The sequence below is a fragment of the Neovison vison genome, chromosome 4 (genome assembly GCF_020171115.1).
Source record: "Neovison vison isolate M4711 chromosome 4, ASM_NN_V1, whole genome shotgun sequence".
NCBI lineage: Eukaryota > Metazoa > Chordata > Mammalia > Carnivora > Mustelidae > Neogale > Neogale vison.
The window spans coordinates 225,616,053-225,637,557 of NC_058094.1; the positions used below are offsets into that span (position 1 = coordinate 225,616,053).

General features: G+C 56.9%; 1 protein-coding gene across 5 annotated transcripts in view; it reads left to right on the forward strand.

Annotated features, from left to right (window-relative positions):
- The first annotated feature begins 1,982 nt into the window (after positions 1-1,982).
- Positions 1,983-21,505, forward strand: part of AGAP3 (ArfGAP with GTPase domain, ankyrin repeat and PH domain 3) — a 52,692-nt gene continuing 33,169 nt past the window's right edge. Inside the window, exon 1 of one of the 5 annotated variants that reach the window (XM_044246857.1) lies at positions 1,983-2,003. Coding sequence is in view for 4 of the 5 variants with exons in the window: in XM_044246854.1 (XP_044102789.1) it covers positions 2,729-3,059 (331 nt within the window). In the remaining variant the exon portion in view is untranslated. Of the gene's footprint in view, positions 2,004-2,688; positions 3,060-21,505 lie in introns of those variants that run through there. The other 4 variants (XM_044246854.1, XM_044246855.1, XM_044246861.1 and 1 more) reach the window with 4 other exon arrangements.

The window sequence follows — 21,505 nt, forward strand, 5'->3', positions numbered from 1 at the left end:
GTTTGCCTAGTATTACACGAGTACCTAGTTACCCAGTATTACACCAATACTCTGGGCTTGGAAACTACATTCTTAGTGTGTTACTGTGTAGAGGAATTGGATCCTCAGCGTGGCTTGGGCCCGCTAATATCTATGGCTTTTTCCTACCTTCCTCTGGGCCACAGAGATCTCATGTGCTGGGTTTTATAGGCCAGTCCTGGGGAAAAGCCATGTACCCTAGTGTTTCCACAGTTCATGCTTACTCGTCCGAGCAGGTACCCCAAGTGGGAACAGGTACTGCCTTGGGAAAGTCAGTTTAGATGTATAACATGCAGATCTAACTTCTCTCTAGTTCCTTCCCTCCTATTCATTCGTTTATTCTAGAAACATTTATTAAATCTATACTATATGTCAGGCACTGTGCAAGATGCTGGGAATACAATGGTGAATCACACAGGTGAACTTGTCCCTGCCCTCACATGGCTCATATGATTATAGGGGAGAGACACGCAGACGAGCCCACCAGGCCTAACACAGATCTGTGCTGGCTGTTGGGGCAACACAAGGAGAAGCTCTTTACCCTCAGCATTTCTCCTGGGAGCTACCTGGTGCAAATTCTTGCTGCTGGTTCTAGTTAAGCATCTAAAAGAGATGTTTGTTGTGGCTTTCAGAATTATACAGCGTCAGAGCTAGGTGTTCTGCTCAATCACTGTATTTTGCACAAAGCACAGAGAAGGTACAAGACATCAGTTAAGGTCCAACATGTAGATAAGCCTGAATCTCTTAGGAGCTAAGGAAGCCCCAGGTGTTGAATAGCTCACATCTGGTTCTTTGTCTTTTCTTTTCTTAAATAAGATTCCACCCATTTATTTGACAGAAAGAGACACCGCGAGAGAGGGAACGCAAGCAGGGGGAGTGGGAGAGAGAGACACAGACTTCCCCCTGAGCAGAGAGCCTGTTGCAGGGCTCTATTCCAGGACCCCAGGATCATGACCTGAGCCAAAGGCAGATGCCCAACGACTGAGCCACCCAGGCGCCCCTGGCTCTTTCAATGGTACAAGACACTTGGGTGACCGCATTGGTACCGGGGCAGAGCTGTATGAGTAGCCAGATGGGGCAACTCTTTGCTAGGAAAAGATTCAGCTTGGGTTGGGAAATGAAAGTGTGTATAAAAAGCCTGACATATGTCAATTGTGTCAGAGGACATCTGGGCACAGCCCTGGGAGGCTGACTGGCTGGGGCCAGGGCCCTACACACACCCTCTCTTAGAGGCATTTTTTTTTTTTAATTTTATTTATTTATTTAACAGACAGAGCTGACAAGCAGGCAGAGAGGCAGGCAGAGAGAGAAGAGGAAGCAGGCTCTCTGCTGAGCAGAGAGCCTGATGCGGGGCTTGATCCCAGGACTCTGGGACCATGACCTGAGCCGAAGGCAGAGGCTTTAACCCACTGAGCCACCCAGCACCCCTCTTAGAGGCATTTTTGCAAGGGTTGAGGATGACCACTGACTAGCAGGACCGCAGACAGCTTTGGCAATTGCGATGCAGAGAAATCGAAACATGGAAGGGAGCTCCCTGGCCCCTCCAGGAGTGAACAAAAACACAAGATGGTCAAGGGGTTGAGGACAAATAAGAGAGCCATGCAGGCTCTGGTGAATCTTTTGAATGGGGCGAGTGGGGGAAGAAGGGATCCTTTTGGATTCCTCTCTCTTCTCTGCCCATGTACCAGCTGGTCCGGGGCGCGGCAGACAGTAAACCATCCAAGTCCCAGAGGGGAATCTTCTAGGAGAAGCCTGAAGATGAGCGAGGGGCTGTTGTTTAAAACGCCATTTCCAAGGGCCTTGCTGATGAAGCTCTCAAGAAGTGGAAATAGAAGCTGGGGACCCAGATTTCCAGGCTCTGTGCTGCAGCCCGCAGAGGAGAGACCCGGAGACCATCAGAGAGAGAACCCTGGGGACAAGGCGGTCTCCAGATATGATCACGGGCGGGAACAGGGGAGCCTGTGCAGTCCTAAAGGCAAGACCCCGTAAGTGAGGCGCAGCTGTGCCTGGGCTGGCGGCCCTTCTCTGCTGTCCGCTGCGTTCATCAGTTACCCTCAGGCGCAAGGCACTGCTCGGGCACTGCCCAAAGATCGGACACCCCACCCAGACCAGAGCAGGGAGGCGAAAGAGACAGCCGGGGCCGGGAGGAGGCCAGAGCAGCTGTCCACTTGGAGCCGGGGGCCCTCGAGGCGGGTGTGGGTGGGGGCTGGAGAGCAGGCGGAAGGGCCGAGGCTGGGTGGGAGGGGCCCGGGCGCCGGGGCTGGAGCGCGCGGCTTGAGGGGTGGAGGCTGCAGAGCCAGCGAGCGAGCGAGGGGCGGGGGCGCTGGGGCCGGCGCGCAGGAGGGGCGGGGGCGGCGGGGAGGGGGCCTCGGGCTGCGTGTGCCGGAGCTGGCGGGGGCGGCGGTGCGTGCGCATGACGCGGGGGGAGGGCCCGGGCCGCGCGCTCCCGGTCCCGTTGTTGTTGCCGCTGGAGGCTTCTCCGAGGCAGCGGGATCGCGGCGCCGAGAAGCGCCCTGCAGCGGCGGCCACAGCGTGCGCGGCGGCGCCTCCCGGCCTCGGCCCCCGACCTCCAGCCTCATGCGCTAGCCCCGCGCCGCCGGCTCCGTAGTCCCGGCCCCGCCAGCCCCGCGCGCCCGCCCGCCACCGCCGCCGCCGCAGCGCCGCCCCGGGCCCTGGCCGGGCCCGCCTCGGGCCCCGCGGCTCCAGAGCCATGAACTTCCAGGCGGGCGGGGGGCAGAGCCCGCAGCAGCAGCCGAGCCTGGCGGCGCCGGGGGGCGGCGGCGGCGGCGGCGGCGGCGCGGGGGGCGGCGGGCAGTTCGGCGGCGCGGGGCCGGGGGCCGGGGGCGGCGGCGGCCCCTCGCAGCAGCTGGCCGGCGGGCCCCCCCAGCAGTTCGCGCTCTCCAACTCGGCAGCCATCCGGGCCGAGATCCAACGCTTCGAATCCGTGCATCCCAATATCTACGCCATCTACGACCTGATCGAGCGCATCGAGGACTTGGCGCTGCAGAACCAGATCCGGGAGCACGTCATCTCCATCGAGGGTGAGCGGAGCCGGGGTCTGCGGGAGATGGGGCGCGGTGGCCCGGCTCGGCCACGCTCTCCCCGTCGGGGGTCCTCGCGCCTGAGATCCCGGCCACGCGATGTGCTGATAGCCGGCGCTGCAGAGCGGTCGTCCAGGCTTCGCTGTATGTCGTCCGGGGACACCGGGGCTCGGGGCTGGTCCCGTGCCAGGCGACACATTTTCTGCTCATAGTGCTCTAGGGCGCGAGGGTGGTGTCGCTCCCGGGACAGGTGCGCTCAGAGCCGCAGAGGTCCGGGGGGTTGGGGCCGGAGCTGCCAGGCCTGGCGAGGGAAGGTGGGCGCAGCGGAGGGCCTCGGCGGGCCGGGAGGTGGGGCCGCTGTCCCGGCCCTGCCCCGCGGCGGGGCGGGGGATCGAGCCTCCGGTTAGTGGATGGCAGCCTTCCCGGGCCCAGCGCCTGCGGGCCCCGGAGGGTGGCGCTCGCCGCGGCGCCCTTTCCCGAAGCACACCCCCTACGCTGCCGCTGCCAGGCGGGCGCGGGCCGGGCCTGGCGTGGGGCTCCGGCGGCGCGACCGCGTGGGAGGCGCCGGCCGGTACATCCGCGCCTTCGCCGGGTCCCACGCGCACCCGGGAACCGCTCGGGAGGCGGGCGCGGGACTGCGGGGAGCTGACCGACCTCCATGGACACGGTTCGGGCGTCAGATGCCTGAACCCCGGGCCACTGCCCTGCCCAGCGCTCCTTTCTCTAGGCTCTTGGGCCCAGGACTTTGGCTGCCAAGGTGGGCAGAGGAAGTGGGTGCACGCTGCTGGCACATATCCCGCACCCCCGATGTGGTGGGGACCCGCAGCACCCAGGGACAGCCTGGTGGCACCGTGACCTTTGAGAGCCCAAAGGGCAGACGGGCCTCACCCTGGATCACTTGCTTCCTGTCTAGCTCCATTTGGAGGAGGACTTCCCACTGGCAGGTGGTGGGTTCTGGTATAGTGGAAATGCAGGGGAAACTGCAGGGGTTTTTGGGTGATGACATGGAGTTGTGGGCAGGGGCCTGTCCACTTCTTGGGCCTCACAGTTAGGGCCACGTTCTCATCTTCTGTGAGGCTCTGGGGGCTCCCTCTCCGGAACACTCCCGTTCTGCTTTTGGAGGTCCCTCTAGCCCCGGAAGGAGCATTCAGTATTTTGGGAGTAGAGGACCCCATTTAGAGCTCTCGGAACGTTCCAGTCTGACTTCCTCTGTCCTTTCCCCAGTCCTCTCTTACCTCTTTCCTCTCAAGGCTGAGTTCGCTGTGAACTAATTAGGCGACAGGAAAAACTCATTAACATGGATCTGAGTAAATGGCCTGAATCACCGTTGCAGCTGGGGACCAGGAGATGGCATTGTGCGAGCCCAAGGCCCCAAAGAGAGGAGACCGGATTTTTCTCCTAGATCTGAAGCGGGTGGGGCAGGGAGAGTGGCCATTCCTTGTGGCTTCACTGCTCTTCCGAGGAAGCAAAAGTTCCCCATCGGCTCTGAGATACCCCCAGCTCCTTTTGTTGAGGAGAGTTGGTGGGATAGTCCCGAAAGGGACAGGGACGAAGAGAAGACAGACATCTGCTGCAGAGCACTCCCCCCACCCCCAGCAGGGAGGGGCAGGAATCAGCCGGATTCCCATCAAGCTTCAACTTCCTTAACACTGACCTGTGACCTCCCCCCACAACACACACCCCAGCTCAGGCGGCCTCTGGCTGGGCATCTTCTGTGACGTGAAGGCCACGGTTCCTGGGATGCACTGAGTTTTCATCCCAGTCTTGAATTCAACATGACAGGCAGAATTTCCCTTCTTAGAGCCCTCCCCCATGACCAACTTCCCCATTGCGGTTTGAAACCTCATGTTCTGTCTGCTTAGCCTGGAAGCTTGGTATCACCATCGTGAATCCTGGGACCCAATGTCTCATTGTCACCAGGCCCAGCTGCTCCTCACACATCCGTTCTCAGCTCTCCTGATCCCTGCTTCCCTGCTCTTTCTTGGCAGGCCCTCCCACCTCTTTCTTCCTGCTTCTCCCTTCTCTCCCAGCCTCTCTCCTAGAATCCATCTTTAGGGCCCACCTAACCCCTGCTTCCCTACTTTTGTCACCCAGCTCTAGGCAGGCAGCAAAAAAACAAACAAACAAAAAAAAAAACAAAAAAACCCAACCCAGAAAACTCCTTCTCCAATTTCTCCCTAGAGCCTTCCTATAGCAGAGCTCCTTCTTGGGGGAGGGAGGAGAACAGCTTCTTGGGCGCGTTTCCCTCCTCCCTGTGAACCTGACTGAGGCCCCCTGCCAGGGCCCAGCGGACCTGGGTCCGTGTGTTACATAACACATCTGTAGCCAGAGGAGGCCCGTCTGTGTGTACGAGGGCCGAGCCTCTTAGCGGGAAGGGATGACATTTTCCTAGAGTATAATAAGCTTCTGCCTCACTCTGGTAATACTTCGGTGAAGGATTTATTTGTCCCAGCTCTGAAGGTGACCTAGGAGACGCAGTCAGAATCCATTTGGGACCGAGGGAACATGATAGCACCTTGCCGTCCTGTCTTCTCCCTGCTTCCTTCCGTCACCTCTAACCCTGTGACCAGGGCAGGAGGAAGCAGAGGGACATTCAGCTGTCCTGTTCCAGGACAGGGTTTGAGGTGGGACGAGACTGTTTCTGAAATGTTCCTTTTCCACCAAAGGCCAAGGAAGGAGAAAAGGTGCTCATCCTGTAGTTCTCCGGAATCAAAGAAGTGTAACCGGGAGGTGGGGTAGAGGGATAGAAGACTGAACCGCGGGCAGAGCCTCCAAGCCAGTCTCACCTCCCTGGCTGGGGAAACTGAGGCTCAGAGAAAGGAGGGATCGTGCGGGGCCTCAGGTAACAGTCTGCGGGGAAGGGAACCCTTCACACTTGCTTGGGTCTCCCGGCTATGTCCTAGAAAGAGGGCTGCAGAGGAACTGGGCCCCGGGCCAGTTGGGGGACAGCCTGGGCACGTGGGACCTGCAGACGCCCGGGCCAAGTGAGCCAGGAGCCAGGATGAGTTGTTGGGAGGAGCAGCCTCGGGGTCCTGGAGTCTGAGCAGGGGTGGGCCCTGCAGGCCCACGGGCAGGCGGCAGGCCCAGGAAGTGCGCCGTGGCCTCCGGTGCTGTGTGGCTTCTCCTTGGGCAGGAACTGGGTTTGGTCAGCTGGTGACTTGTTGCTGTCCCCTTTGTTTTCCTCTCAAGATGTTGTTTCTAAACAATGGAGCGCCTCTGAGCGTTCCAACGGCCAAGTCACCCTTTGAAGGCTTCCTTCGGCTCTGCTGGCCGGCCGCCAGCGCATGGGGCTCTGTTACTCCCTGGGATCGACGGAGGTCATTAGGTGCAGGTTTTCCTGGCGGGTTCAAGCCAAGGCTAGAGAGGGATCGTGCCCCTGAACTGTGGGCAGGGCGTGCTGGGTAGGGCTTGGAGGGAGTAGGCAGGGGGTGCCTGCCTCAGCAGCGAGTCTCCCTCGCAGGCCTGCCTGGGGCTCGAGTCCGTCCAGCTTCCTCTGTGTCTAGTGACGAGACCCTGGCAGCGTCCTTGGAATGCTGTGACGCAGGTGGAGAGCAGTTGCAGGCGTTTCGGAGGCAGGGAAGCTCTCTCCTGGGCCTCTCCCTCGGGGTAGCTGGTCCCCAGCCGGTGGTAACACCCACCTGGGGGACTTGCCGAAGTACACGTTTCCGGTGCCGCCCGCCAGCGATCTGATTCAGTAGGTTTGAGATGGGGGCCCAGGGGTCTGAGTTTGTCACTTACCGGCGTGCGGGTAATTCGTCAGCCGCGGGAGTGGGGTCTGGTGGGGGCCCGGAGGCTGAAGTAGGGCTTGGCACGGAAGCGCTCTAGGAATTTTGAAAAGGAGGGTATCTGTGTGGGTGCTAGTGGCCGGGGAAAGCCACATTTGTTCCAGATACATTTATTTAGTTCCTACTGTGTGGCCCAGTTGCATGGAGCACAGTGGAAGGCAGGGAGGAGGCAGAGGAGGGGGCCACAGGGGCACTCTGGACCACGGGCTGAACGGAGCAGCCGGAGGAGGTGCTGGAGTGGAGTCTGTAAGTGGTGGGAATAAAGCCCAGATTATAAGAAAACCAGGGTCCTCCAGACCCCTTTCTTCAGGGTCGCAGGAGAGGAACGGAAAGACTGCCTCCTCGGGCCGTAGAACTTCAGGAGGCAGAGCAGTGGCTCATTCTGCCCCTTCTGTGCTGTCCTCGGTCACTGAGCTGCTGCTCTCTGCCTGGAGCAAGACCCCTACAAAGAAGACCCCCTACAAAGAAGACAGTCGTGGCTCCTAAGCATCCTGTAGCTCGGTCTACTGACTTTCCTCTACCTTTTCTTTCTCAGTTGAATGTGTACGCCAGGCATGGGGCTCCCGGGGCAGAGCAGCCTTGCAGCGGCAGCAGGGGAGGGAGAGAGTACGGTGGGGTGTTCGAGGAACAGGCAGGCTGGTCTGCACGCCTGGGGCGCAGAGTCCGGGGGACAGGGCAGAGGACCCTGGTTGGGGAGTTTTTCATGCTTTGTCCTGTGTTGATTTATTTACACCCCACCATGTTCCAGGGAGCACTTAAGGCAGTGCAGAATCCTGCAGGGACTGGGTGGGCACGTGAGGGTTGAGGCAGGAGCATTAGGGCAGGTGGGGTGGAGAGCAGGCTGCGGGGGGGTGGGGGGTAAGCGGCAGAGGGAGCAGCGGCCGCAGGGGGAGCAGGTGGGGGGGAGAAGCCGATCCGCAAGTCCATAGTGTCCACACTGCCTTTGCACGTGAGCCTACCCTATGAGCCGGCAGGGAGTCCGTGACCTCGGAACCTCAGGAGTGGAGGGAACAAAGATACCCTTCTGGAAAAGCAGGCTTAGGGGAGTGGAGGCCTGGGGGCGGGGAGGGGGGCAGATGTGGGACCATGAGAACTCCCGTGTCCTTGTTCGACATCACCAGAACCTCCAGCCGGGGACCTTTGGCTCACCTTCTCTTTTTAATATGCAGGTAACTTGAAATTGGTTTAACTGGAATTGCTTTCCTTCTGACCTCTCGCTGACATACAGGCCGAGGGGTAAAGGGAAGGTGATTTCGGGATATGGGGCTGAGCCGTAGGGTGATGAAGTGGGAGAGGGCGGCGGGCTGGAGCACCTGATCGAGGATGTACGTGTTGGCTGGTCCCGCGTCCCGTGGCTTAGCATTGTCTGCCTGCCTGCTGGACGTTGTCATAAGGCCTTTGCAACACGTGGTGGGTCTCTTTCTAGGTATGCAGGTCTCTTCCTTAGTTTGCAAAGCCTGGGCCTTAGATTGAGTAACTCGGAGCAGCGGGAGCTGGTTTTCCAGCTGCATGGCGGGTGCCTTCCCTGTGGATGTGCATGGACAGATGGGTGGACACATGGACAGATGAGCTTTGCTGGTTCGGACCAGATGCCCATCAGCCCCCCTAAGGTGCCTCTCAGGGAAGCTCTTGGACCCTCAGTTCAACCTTTGGATGCTTAGAATACAACTTAAAGAGAACTTAGGGGGACAAAGTTCTTTCCTACTGTAATCTTCTGATGTCTTGAGTCCCCAGTCGGATGGTGGCTCAGGGACGGGTCTCTCCCCTTTCTGAGCAGCATAGAATATACTTAAAAAAACATTTGAATAGTTGTGGAAATGGCCAAAGTAATGCATGCTTATGATAGCAAATTCAGATGGAGAAGGAAGTAGAGGAATGTGCCCAGAGGTACGTGCCGCTGGCTGCCCAGTCCGGGTCTGTGTTCTGCCGTCGCTTATCTGCTGCCAGTGACTCTGTGACTGATTTGCTTGTCATTGGCATTTCCCGGCAAAGGTGGGATTTTGGTGGAAAACATCCTGCAGGGAGAACGGGAGGCCCTGCGTCCCTCTCATCCGGTAGCACCCTGTGCGGGAATTGGAAGACTGGGGTTCTTGTTCCTGCCAGGCTGCGACTGGCAGGTCACCGGGTGCTTGACCTGTCTTCTTTTTATTATTGTTTTTTTAAATATATTTTATTTATTTGATAGACAGAGGTCACAAGTAGGCAGAGAGGCAGGCAGAGAGAGAGGAGGAAGCAGGCTCCCCACTGAGCAGAGAGCCCGATGCGGGACTCGATCCCAGGACCCTGAGATCATGACCTGAGCCGAAGGCAGCGGCTTAGCCCACTGAGCCACCCAGGCGCCCTGACCTGTCTTCTTTCGAGACTTGCATTCTCTTGTATCTGTGCAGCTTGCCGTGACTCCGCACACGGTCCTTGGACCACCTCAGTCTTGGTTCTCTGGCATCAGGTGCGGCCTGTCTGCCACGCAGGCTCCCAGCAGTGGTCCGGGCTGAGCCTGACTTCCTGACCGCGGCCCTTGACCGGCGCTTCCTGGCTCCCCTCAGGGAACTGGTGATTGCAGAGCTCCTCTGGCTGAGATCTGGGCGTTGGGGAGACACAGGGGTAAATAACAGAACCTCCCCGCAGGGTGGTGCCCCATAAGGCTTGCCGAGGGTGTGCCTGGAGGGGCTCATGGCGGAACCTGGCGTGGAGCGAGCACACAGGGAGCGCCTGCCGCTGTTTTAAAAGGCTGCACACAGGGCACCTGGGTGGCTCAGTGGGCTAAGCGTCTGCCTTCAGCTCGGGTCATGATCCTGAGGTCCTGGGATTGAGCCCCGCGTCAGGCTCCCTACTCGCCAGGGCGGGGAGTCTGCTTCTCCCTCTGCTGCATGCACTCTCTCTATCAAATAAAGAAATAAAATCTTTAAAAAAAAATGCACAAAAAATTAAAGGCTGCAGGGTGCCTTTTAAAGACATTTTGTTGTTTTTTTTTTATTCTTTTTTTTTTAAGATTTTATTTATTTATTTGACACAGAGAGAGAAAGAGATCACAAGTAGGCAGAGAGGCAGGCAGAGAAAGACAGGGAAGCGCAGAGAGCCTGATTCGGGGCTTGATCCAAGTACCCTGAGATCATGACCGGAGCCAAAGGCAGAGGCCTTAACCCACTGAGCCACCCAGGCGCCCCTTTTTCCTTGTTGTTTTATTTTGTTTTGGTTTGATGACTAGTGATAGTCAACATTAAGACGATTTTGGTCATTTGCTTTTTTTTAAAATCCTGTTCATGTCTTTTATTCATTTTCCTTTTGGTTTGTTATTCTTTTCCTATGGCATTGAGATAGTTTTAATCTCTTAATGTGAATTTTTCCCATCTGTTGGCGGGAAGCCATGGCCTGGGGCCCTCAGGCAGCACTGGATTGGGTTGGGGGGCGCCCAGACCCCCAGCGGAGCTGACCGGGCTGACCTCTGGGCACTGAGAAGAGCGACCCCATGACACGTGGTTTCAGAAGGACATGTCTGCGCTGTTCTTTGTGCTTGTTTACAGTGGGTGTTTTTCTTTCTCTTTCTTGTCTGTCGGCACCCCTCCTTGCCACCGTCGATGTGCCCGCCTACGCCACTTTCTCTTTTGCCTTTTAATTTGATGTTTTGATGGCTTGCAAACCCAGAGCCCCAGCTTGGAGAGTGGGATTCGGGCCGGTCCCAGCCCCTTGCGGTGTGTGTGTGTCTGTGAGCACAGTGGGGCGGGCGAGGCTGGGAGATCGGGGGCCCCCCTTTGGGGCTCACTCTGCTCCCCTGCTGCCTGCTGCGTCCCAGTGAGGGGCCAGTGGCCTTCTGTGCCCTGAGGATTTTTGGTGAATCAGGCCCTATATGAAGGCTCTGGAGCCTTTGGTGTGAAGAACTGTGAAGCTTCGGTGCCTTTTAGTTGTGCCCAAGCACTCCTCTGCTCGGTGATGGCTTCTAGACTATTCTAGACTGCTTTACATCGGGTGATGTGCTGGAGCGAATGCTGGGCATCCTTCCTCGTCTGTCGGGGTGGTGGTTACGGAACCTGGTTCTGGGATCACGCTGCCTAGATTCGAATTGCAGACTTACCAGTTGGTGGCTGTGCGACCTGCGGCGAGTCCCTGAATCCCCCCGTGTCTTGGCTTCCGTGTTGCCAAAATGAAGTGAGCAAGCGCCCGTTCCCTCGTGCGGGTGTGAGAATGAAGCTGGCGGGTGCACGCGGAGCTTTTAGGTGGTTGTCATTCATTCCCTCGGGAGTGCCCGTCCTGTGCTGGGTCCTGGCCCATCCCTCATACGCCGGGTGCTGGTCGCTGCCTTCGCGGGGTGGGCGTGGGGACTGAGGGCACAAGAGTGCGTGTACCTTGCACAGTGCCCGTGGCCTGTGGCCCCTCCTGGCACTTGGAATCTCTGCTGGCAGAGTTTGGTGAAGTTGGTACAGCCTGGCGGGGCGAGGAGCCACCCCAGGATTTGTCTGCGGTTCCGGCGGATGGGCCCAGACCCCGGACCACAGCTTGTCCCAAGGAGTGTGTCCCATGGGCCAACCAGCATTGCCGTTACTTGATTGTTTGCCTGCTGACTCAGTCCCGCACCGTCCAGTTTTGGAGACGTCCCTTAAATTTTCAAGTAGCAGTATTAAGACAGGTTAAAAAAAAAAAAAAGAGGAAGTGAATTTTAATATTGTATTTTCTTTAAGCCAGTGTACCTGAAATGTCATCATTTCCAGGTGCAATCAATATGAGGAGTTATTAATGGGTTTTTAACACTCTTTTCTCACTCTGTCTTCGAGCTCTGCCCGCAACACCGCTCCAGGGATGGGCTGAGCCTCCAGCGCTCAGTAGCCTGGCGGCCCCGGCCCGCGCCTGCCGCGGAGAACAGCTCTAATTTTAGCCGGTGATAGACCAAAGAATACCTGTTTGTCCTAAAAAGTGAATACAGAAGTGCATCCTTTTTGACTTTGCTTTCTCAAGTATTGGTTAATAATAACGTGCCTTGGGGCACCTGGATGGCTAAGTCGGTGAAGCGTCTGCCTTCGGCTCAGCTCCTGACCTGGGGTCCTGGGATCGAGTCCCGCATCGGGCTCACTGCTCGGTGGGGAGCTTGCTTCTCCCTCTGCCCCTGTGCTCTCTTGATCTCTTTCAAGTAAATAAATAAAATCTTTAAAAAATGATCCTAGGAACGGGCCTTTCCCGCAGGCTCGGCTGTTCTCCATGAGCCGGGCTACGGGGCTGTGCCAGCCGTGCACCTGCTCGGCCGCGGTGATTGATAGCAGACCGATCGCGGACAAGGGACTGATTCTGTAGTAGCTTTCCGTGGTGGTGCGTTTTCTGAAAACCCGAAGACCACTGCCGTGATGAGGGCGCCCCCGCAAACCCTGATCTGGTCATGGGGTTCTCACGCTCCACACTTGGGAGCCACATTCGTGTGGTTCTGCTTCAGGATGGAAGGTGGGGGTGTGAGCCCAGGCCCCCTTCTTGCAAAACGAATGTGCTTGTCATGGCCCCTCGCAGGCAGGGCCTTGTTACGGGTGGGTCGGCCTCAGGCTTCTGTGTGGCTCGCTTCGGTGCAGCCCCTGTGTGCCCCCCGCGTCCCCACACAGCTGCCCTGCTCCCTCTCAGGCCCAGGCCTCTCTATTGCCAGCAGGAGGGTGATCCTGAATTCGGGGTAAGGGAAGAACAGCGGGCGGGGAAAGGCATGGCCGGCTCCTTCCCTCTGCAGCAGGATGGGCAGGATGGCCCTCGCGCTCTGGGCTAGTGGCTCTACAGGAGTGGACATGCAGGCAGGTGAGCTCTCTGTGGGTCAGGACTCGTGTGAACAGCACAGTCTGTGGACTGGCTGGCCGTCTGCGTCTCAGCCTGCCACGGGGTCGCCCGGACTGCTTGCTTGGCGGGGTGCACACAGTCTGGGGACAGGGTGCTGACCGCGTGGCTTGGACCACAGTGCACAGTTGGGAGAGCAGCGCGCCCAGCCCTTGTGGTCTGCAGGACAGGAGGGTTCAAGGTCACTGGGTAGGCTTTTTTTTTTTTTTGCATCGCGGTGACCTCCTTCCAGCGCACCAGGGGCAGTGGGCTGTGTGATCGATCCCCTCCAACCGTGACCCGTGGCAGTGGTGCTGAGATGCGTGTAACCAGCAAAGGTCACAACAGTCTCTTCACTGCGTCCTGGTATTTGAGGCAGGGGCTGTTTTGTAGGGATTTTCAGTTTATGTTTTGCCCTTGATTTCTGCTGAGTTGTATGTATATATGATAGCGGGATCCATATTTATATCGTAGCGGCGAGGTTGTAAATGTGTGCATACTCTGGGAGACAGGCGGCAGAGAATAAAGCCCCCCTTCAGCCAGCAGCTCTGGGCTGGCTTCTTGCTGTGTCTCAGCCCACGTCCCTACTGCGCAGTAAGGCGGCGTTCCTCGCCTCGTCTGCTCAGAGGTGAGGCTGGCAGTCCCTCGTAATGTCTTTGATGGGGCATCTCCAAGCCCCCTCAGCCAACCGGAGAAGACAGAAACCATCATCTTGTAGGTCTTTCGTTCTCCCCAGCCTTGGCACTTCTGGGACAGAGACGCTGTCCCGAACCCATGTTGAAACGCTCTCTTGTCATTTCCTGGCTCCTGAGTGGGTCCCTGCAGGGCTTTGTTACTGTCCTAGAGAAGACAGCCTGACAGAGGCCGGTCTGTCCAGCTCCAAGGCCTCCCTTTCCAGGTTCGTCCATCACGGCGCCTAGAGCATTCGGCGTTCTCACCCCGGCTGCTATGTTCTTCACGCGCCGCGTCCCCTGTGGACACGGAACCCTGAGCCAGTCTTGCGCAGGCCTCCTGGCCTCACAGAGAATGCTTGACCAACAACCAGGAGGCCTTCCTGCTCGGTACCCAGCCCACGTGCCCTGCTGGGCACAGGAGGTCCTTCAGACACCCTCCTGCCTGTATGACCGTGCGCTGTCCTGCTCCACGGTCCCAGCCTGGTGGGCCGCTCGCTGGCCTGAGGAGCAGCGGGCAGGTAGAGCTGCGGGCCAGCAGACCTCTGACAGCAAACCCCCCCCCCCCCCCGGAGCAGGGCTGGAAGTCGGGAGGCCATTTAGGGTGGGGGCCAGCTGTTGTCACGAGGCCTTGTGTCTTCTCACTGGCAGGAGCGTGGGGCAGGGCCTCCCACTTGAGTCTTGGCAAGGCAGGCTTTCGGCCGCCTTGCTCCCGGGCTGCAGACTTGCGTGGAGGGGTGGCAGGAGGGTGGAGGGGTGCCTGGTTCTCTGTCCTCCCTCTTGGAGTTCACATTCCTCCCCAGGGGGTCAGAGCTGGGAAATCATTGAAAACACGGGTGTCCTGCTTCCTGGTGTGAGCTGATGATGGGTCAGCTGGCTCACGTCGGAAGAGGGACCCTGTGCTCTGAGGAAACCTCCCCGGGAAGCATGGAAGTGGCCCTCTGTCCATCAGGCCCCCGGAAGGGTAGGCGAGGCGGCCGAGGAGCCGTGACTGGTTGAAATGTAGGCAGGGACTGGCCCACCCCGGGTGGCCCTTGCTGCTGGTGGCTGGACAGGGGACCGTGGCTCAGGCCCTAAGGGCTAGGCCTTCCCTCATCTTGGGAGCCTCAGATGTTCATGCATCCTGCACCAGAGAAAGCTCAGCATCGCGTCTAAGACAGGCGGCGTCCTCGGCAGTAAGCGGCTTCTGCACCGCGAGCTCGTGGCACAGGACGGCGAACCGGTGCCCCGGCAGCCCGGCGGCTTTGATCGGCAGTGCGAGACTCTGTTTTACTGGAATACTGATTTTATTATGAAAATTGCTGGCGTAGTGTGTTTTTAAACCATTCACATGTGCCACCCCACACGGCGGTACTTGGTGTTTGTGCTGCAAATGTCGTAAGATTGACAGCTCTTGCAGCGGGCGCGGTGGGGAGGGTGGGGGGCGGCCGGGTTCTCAGTGAAGGGTGGCGGGATGGGATCTGGGATCTCGGAAACAGCGCGATTAACCAGATTCACTTCCTGCGGGAGCTCCGTTCGCGCCCGCTACTGCCCTGCGTGCTTCTTCATGGTTCTCTGGACACCCCTGCAGGGTGAGTGTGCCCCCCCCCCGGTCCCCGTCCGGCAGATGGGGGACAGAGATGGAAAGGGATGTGCTCAGGGCTGCTTGCTTTTAGGGGCAGTGGCAGGACCAGACCCAGGAAGTTTGGTCTCAGCCCGCAGGTGCTGCTGCGCCGTGAAACAGCTTTCAGGGGCGCCTGGGTGGCTCAGTCGGTGAAGCGTCTGCCTTCCGCTTGGGTCATGATCTTAGGGTCCTGGGATCGAGCCCTGTGTGCTCATAGTCGGGCTCCCTGCTCAGTGGGGAGCCTGCGTCTCCCTCCCCCTCTGCTCCCCCCTCCCCTCGTGCTCTCTCTCTCTCTCTTTTGCTCACTCTTTCAAATAAGTAAATAAAAAGCTTAAAAAAATTAAAATTATATTAAAAGAATATTAAAAGAATTAAAAGAATATTGTCTCAAGAGATTCAGGGGCTATGAAGGGTTTCCTTAAGCCAGATAGGAAACCCAGAATTTATAGAGGAGAAGACGTGACAGATTTTCTCCCCAGCTTTTTATTTTGGAAGAAACCACCAGCTCGGAAGGCGTTTGCTCCTTCCTCTCCCATTCCTCCTGGTGGTGGGCGCGGTCGGCAGCTGCACGCGGCTGTGGCACTTCTCCCGAGGCTTGAGCTGCCGTCTCCAGGCGCGGGCACGTTCTTGCAGGAAACAGAACACCACTGTCACACCCGAGAGGCTTGACGGGAACCCTCTGACGTCATTTCAGAGCTCACCCCTAAGCAGATTTCCTCGTTTTCCCCCAAATACCTTAGATGCCCTTTTGGTCTTTCCAAATCAGGATGGGATGAGGCCAGGCCAGATTTCTTGGAGAAGGTCCGTAGGTTTGGATGTTCTTGCTGCCTGGCTGTCTTGAAGTTCTCCCTCTGTTCCTGGAGCTGCCCAGGACCTGGAGTGAGGGCAAGGCGTTGATGAGATCCAGGTTAAACCCTTTTGACAGGATTGCCCCCTGCCGTGTCACATCTGGCCCTGCTGTTCCTGCTGTTCAGGAGTTAACGTCTGGAAGGTCCATTTCCTCCCACTTGGTGGTTGCTAAGTGATCTGTGGGCTGTTGCTTGGGCACCAGGGAAGTCAGCGCTGCCAGGGACCCTCCCCTTGCTGGGGGGCGGGGGTCTGCATGCATCAGCAGTCGGTGCCTGTGAAGGGGGATTGGGGTGGCCACGTGCTGATGTTCTCAAGTGCGCGTTCCCTCTGTGAGTCCTAGCTGACGTCCTTCCTGCGCCAAGAGCTTCGTCCCAGCCCACCCTTTCGTATCCTCGCTCTGGTCTCACGGTTTTTTTTGTTGTTGTTGTTATTGCTCAGATGTTCTAATATAACCAATTACAATATTAACAGATTTAATTACATTTCTGTGGAATAGAGTAGGAGAATTTGCTTGCCATGTACATATGCTAGTTAAATGCTTAAGATGCCTGTGATCGAGTTCCTGCAAACTGTGAGGAGGAAGATGTTTTAAATTCCAGAGGGAAACGGGCAGAGCAGAGGACCAGAAAGATAGTTCAGAGAAGAGGAAGTGCACGTTGTTGGTGATCATGAAAAGATGCTTAATATTAACCTCAGGAGTAATCAGGGACTCCCATCAGAAGAGCAAGTCCTGGGCTCCCCTGTCCTGTGGCAGGAGGCAACTTTCGATGCTGCTGTGAGGGCTGGTGTAGGCCTGCCCCGCCCTCGGCTGCTGTGGGTGGGGGGGCGCGAAGAAGAAGCCCTTGGACGCTATCTATTAACACACAAAATTTATCTGTCTCTGAGCCCAGCTGTTCTACTTTTTCCCCTTACCAAGAAGCAGCTAATGGTGGTTTAAAAAAAAAAGCCACCAGAATGCCCTTGAGTCGGGGAATGGTGGGATGAGATTGGAGTGTATGCACTGTGGAACATTCCGGAGATGGCCAGTCAGGGTGAATGAGAACATTGCCAGGACGGGGGCACGGAGGTGAACGTGTGGGGAGCGGATGGTGCATTTTGGTGCAATGCTGGAGGCTGAGTTCTGTTCCGGGCTTGGGGGGGTGGGGTGGGACTGGACACTCATTCTGGAAACTTCCGCCCGTGGGGAAGTGCCAGGGGGCCAAAAGCTGTTCCTTGAGTGTGTTGTGAAAGTGGTTTTATATTCCACAACAACATTTTAAATAGACAGAAGGTGAACATTTATTACTTGTACTGGTTCTACCCACTTTCCTATCTCGTGTCTCACCCAGAGTCGGAAGGCGAGTCTCGCAAGTCCTTGTTAGAGCGCGGGGACCCCAGAGCAGCTGCAGGTGTGGGGGGCTGGGCGCTGGGCAGAGCGAGGGTTTGGGGGGTGAGCCGCACGTGTCCTTTCTGCGGGCGGCCCTCACGCCCAGGTCAGCACTCTGCTGCTGCCATTTCGTTTCCTTTTACAGAAATCGTGTACTCCCTGTACACGTCGTAGACAACACAGTAGCTGCAAGAGACCGTTTGCAGAAAAATAGAAGTGGAAAAAAAAGTCACTGTTGTTCCTAACCACCCCAAGTCAGCCATTGCTCTTCTTTGGATGTGTTCCTTGCACATGGGCCCGTGGTCCATACAGTCTTGCTTCTTAAAAAACGAAAAAAGATGGGGCGCCTGTGTGGCTCAGTGGGTTAAGCCGCTGCCTTCGGCTCAGGTCATGATCTCAGGGTCCTGGGATCGAGTCCCGCATTGGGCTCTCTGCTCAGCAGGGAGCCTGCTTCCTCCTCTCTCTCTCTGCCTGCCTCTCTTCCTACTTGTGATCTCTGTCAAATAAATAAAATCTTTAAAAAAAAAAAAAAACGAAAAAAGACCGGAAGTGCCGTCGCCACCTGTGTGAGGTAGAAAAGGCTTTGCCGCTGTTGTGTTACGTGCTTGTGCGACGGTCGTTGCCTTCCTGATTTCCGTGTTGCCTGGCGTTTGGCGTTGCTTTCACTTGTTTGGAAGCATTGGACGTCTTCGGGCCTCTGTCCTTCCCTGTGTGTCCAGCGGTCCCCGTGGTGGCGCAGATTCTGGCTGCCAAGCCTCTCTTCCCCATCATGCCCCCCGCCCCCCACCCCCATTGAGCCACTGCTGGAACCCCGGCCTCCTGTGCTCCCACCGGGACCACCGTGCACCCCAGCCCACTGGCAGGACTTTGGAAAGTGAGCAGCAGAATTCATATTCTTAATTTCTATTTACTTGAGTATCAAATGAAAATGAGTGGTTTCTCCTTGTATTGGCCATTTGTACGGTTTTTACTGACGTGGAGATTTTATGTTTGTTTTTAAGCAACATTTGTGATGCTAATCCACTGACCTAGCTACCTTTTCCTGCCCTCCCTACAGGTGTCAGTTTCCTTTCTTTTTCTTTCTTTTTTTTTTTTAGGATTTTATTTATTTATTTGAGGGAGAGAGAGATCACAAGCTGGGGTAGTGGCAGGGGGGAAGGGAGAAGCAGGCTCCTGGCTGGGCAGGGAGCCCAAGGTGGGGCTGCATCTCAGTACTGTGAGATCATGACCCGAGCAGAGGCAGACGCTGAGCCGACTGAGGCAGCCAGGCGCCCCTCAAGTCCCTTTAATTCTATTTTTCTTAGGGTTCTTGTCATTTTTAATTGTTCTGGATTTTTTTATGTTTATGTAGTTGAACTTACTGATCTTCTTTCTCCTGTGCCTTATTTTTTTTTTTTTAAGATTTTATTTATTTATTTATTAGAGACAGAGAGAAAGAGAGTGAACACACAGAGGGAGAGGGACAAGTAGACGTCTGGCTGAGCAGGGAGCCCGATGCGGGGCTCGATCCCAGGACCCCGAGATCATGACTGAAGCCCAAGGCAGCCACTTCACTGACTGAGCCACCCAGGCGCCCCCCTCCTGTCCTCTAAATCCGACAAGCCTCGAACCGTCTCCTGGCTCATCCCCTGCCCCACGCAGACTTTCACAGCTGATCGGCTTCCCCAGCTGTCCAGACCCGCATTGCACAGGCTCAGCATGGCCATGAGGGTGGGGGGCTTGGAGAGCTGAGGTCTCAGGCTCCAGAGGGAACAGGGGGTGTGGGTAAGCAGAGCCTTTGGGCACCGGGGGGTGTAAGGAGGGTGCACAGAGGGGCCCCGTGTCCCTTCTGCATGTGGCCTGGCACAGCACTCAGACCCTGCTACCGGGTGTGGGTGGTCTCTGGGCAGGTGGGGAGGACAGTGGTCGTTTGGCTCAGAAAGCTCGTGGTCCCCCAGCGAAGGGAAGCATCTTCAACTCAGGAGCGGCGTTTCTCACTGACTCCCTTTCCCCCCAACCTGCTGGCCCGACCTCTTTGTGGCTCTGTCTACACGGCCTGAAAGCGAGGCGTGCCAAGGGCGCATCAACCCCTGATAGCCCCCTTTTGTCAGTCAGAAGTAATCATTTGAGCTGGTTTTCTCCTTCCTAAGTGTCATGTTCACAGGCACCCCGGGACGGGTAGCTGCAGATGCTGCATCAGCTTCTCTTACTCGGGGGGCAGGACAGGGCCAGGAGTTTGGGAGGTAGGGAAGGAGGAAGCGCGGGGGGGTGTCTTTTCGGACACCCCCTTTTTGGCTGGTCTTTGCCAATGCGTGTACCCAGAAAGGAAGACGGGTCGGGGCTCCCTGCAGGAGAAGCTCTGGGCCCAGGTGAACCTGTGTCCTCAGAGATCTTGCCGGGCCAGGGAGGCCCAGGAGCTCGGGGCAGCCAGCTTGGGTTCGGAAGCCATCTGCAGCCACTTACTAGCTGGTGACCTTAGGCTTTTTGGCCTCTGTGCCTCAGTTTTCACATCTGTATCTTGGGGGAAGTTACCTATCTTTCTCGGAGCGTTATCGTCAGAAGGAAATGGGTCACAGTGTATCAGGTGTTGAGTGTGGCTGAGTGCGCCAGTGAGTGGCTCTTACTACCAGGGGATCGGCAGTGTCCTGTGTGCTGCTGCCTTGCTTGTACAGGGCACCAGAGGTGGCTGTGCTGTCCTCAGGGATGGCCTGTGTGTGGCCCGGAGCCCAGGCCCTGGAGGAGTGAGAGCAGATTAGACATCAGCTTCTACAGCAGAGACAAGATGAACTGGGGGGGCTGCAGGGCATGGGAGCCCCCCAGGGCTTCGTGATGGCAGCGGGCATGGGCTGAGTGTCGGGGCCAGAGCCGCTGAGCTGGCAGAGGTAGAGGGAGGTGGCCTCTGTGTCCAGGCCCTGCCGGAGAGGCCTTTGGCTTCCTTCGACGCAGAGCCCTTGCGGGACCCCCTGCCCCCAGCTCCGCAGTCCCCCAGCCGCAGGAAGTGGCAGGTATGGCCTTGGCAATGGCACAGAGCCTGAGGAAGTAGTTAGCCGCTGTGCTTTGAAAATCTGTAAGGGACTTCAGACACTCTCTGGTCTGTTCTGTTCACTGGACTCTCAAATTACCCAAGTCTTTTTTATTTCCCTCCGCTGTAGCACATGCTGGCCCTCATCCCGCTTTCCTGGGGCTCTGCGTTTGCCTCCGCGTCCCCAGCTCTCAGCCACTGGGCACCGCCTCTCTCGCTTTCCAGAGCTCCTCTGTCGCGGAGCAGAGTTCGCGCGATTATTATACTTTATGGGATCTTTCTTTTTATTTATTTATTTATTTAAGGATTTATTTATGGGGACATCTGGATGGCTCAGTCGGTTAAGCCTCTGCCTTTGGCTCACGTCATGATCCTAGAGTCCTGGGATCGAGCCCCGCATCTGGCTCCCTGCTCAGCGGGAAGCCTGCTTCTCCTTCTCCCACTCCCCCTGCTTGTGTTCCCTCTCTTGCTGTCTCTCTCTCTCTGTCAAATAAATAAATAAAATACTTAAAAAAAAAAAAGGATTTATTTATGGAGCGATTGTGGGAGTGGGGAGGGTGCAGACGGAAAGAGTGTTTAGGCAGACTCCTGGCCGTGCACAGGGCCCCACACGGGGCTCATTGGGGGCTCGATTCCACAACCCCAAGAGCTGAGCTGAAACAGAGTTGGTGAATAGTGCCACCCTGGTGCCCCTTTCCTTTATTAAGATGTCTTACTTTTGGAAAAATAAGGTGAAAGCAGACAAGTGAACATACTGCCTTTGGGAGCCATGGGACGGGAAGAAGCAGATTTTTAGCTCATGGGACTTACCCTGGACCTTGGTTCAGTTTGGTTTTTGTTTTTGTTTTTTAAGGATTTTATTTATTTATCTGACAGAGACACAGTGAGGAAGGGAACCCATGCAGAGGGAGTAGGAGAGGGAGAAGCAGGCTCCCCACTGAGCAGGGAGCCTGATGCGGGGCTCGATCCCAGAACCCTGGGATCATGACCTGAGCAGAAGGCAGACGCTTAACGACTGAGCCACCCGGGCACCCTCCCTCCCCTCTCCTTGGCTCAGTTTTGAAGGAAGAGAACAATTTTTTTAAAAATCTAAAAAAAAAAATTTTTTTTTAAGAGAACACTTTTAAAGACACATGAAATGTAGGATATATGTCAGAACTGGGATGGAAAGACAGGTAGCCTTTAGGGAGCATGCACAGTATGGTACATTCGGAGTCTGGAATCCTGTCCCGAGCGAGGCAGCGTGGTAAGTGCCCACCCCGGCCCTGCAGGTCAGAGGAGTGTGGACGCTGGTGAAAAGCTGACTCTCCTTGGCGGAGCACAGCGTGCACAGGACCCATGCTCCTGGTCCTCGGTCTGAACAGGGAGCTGTGTCTGTCCGGGTCCCCCTTCGGGG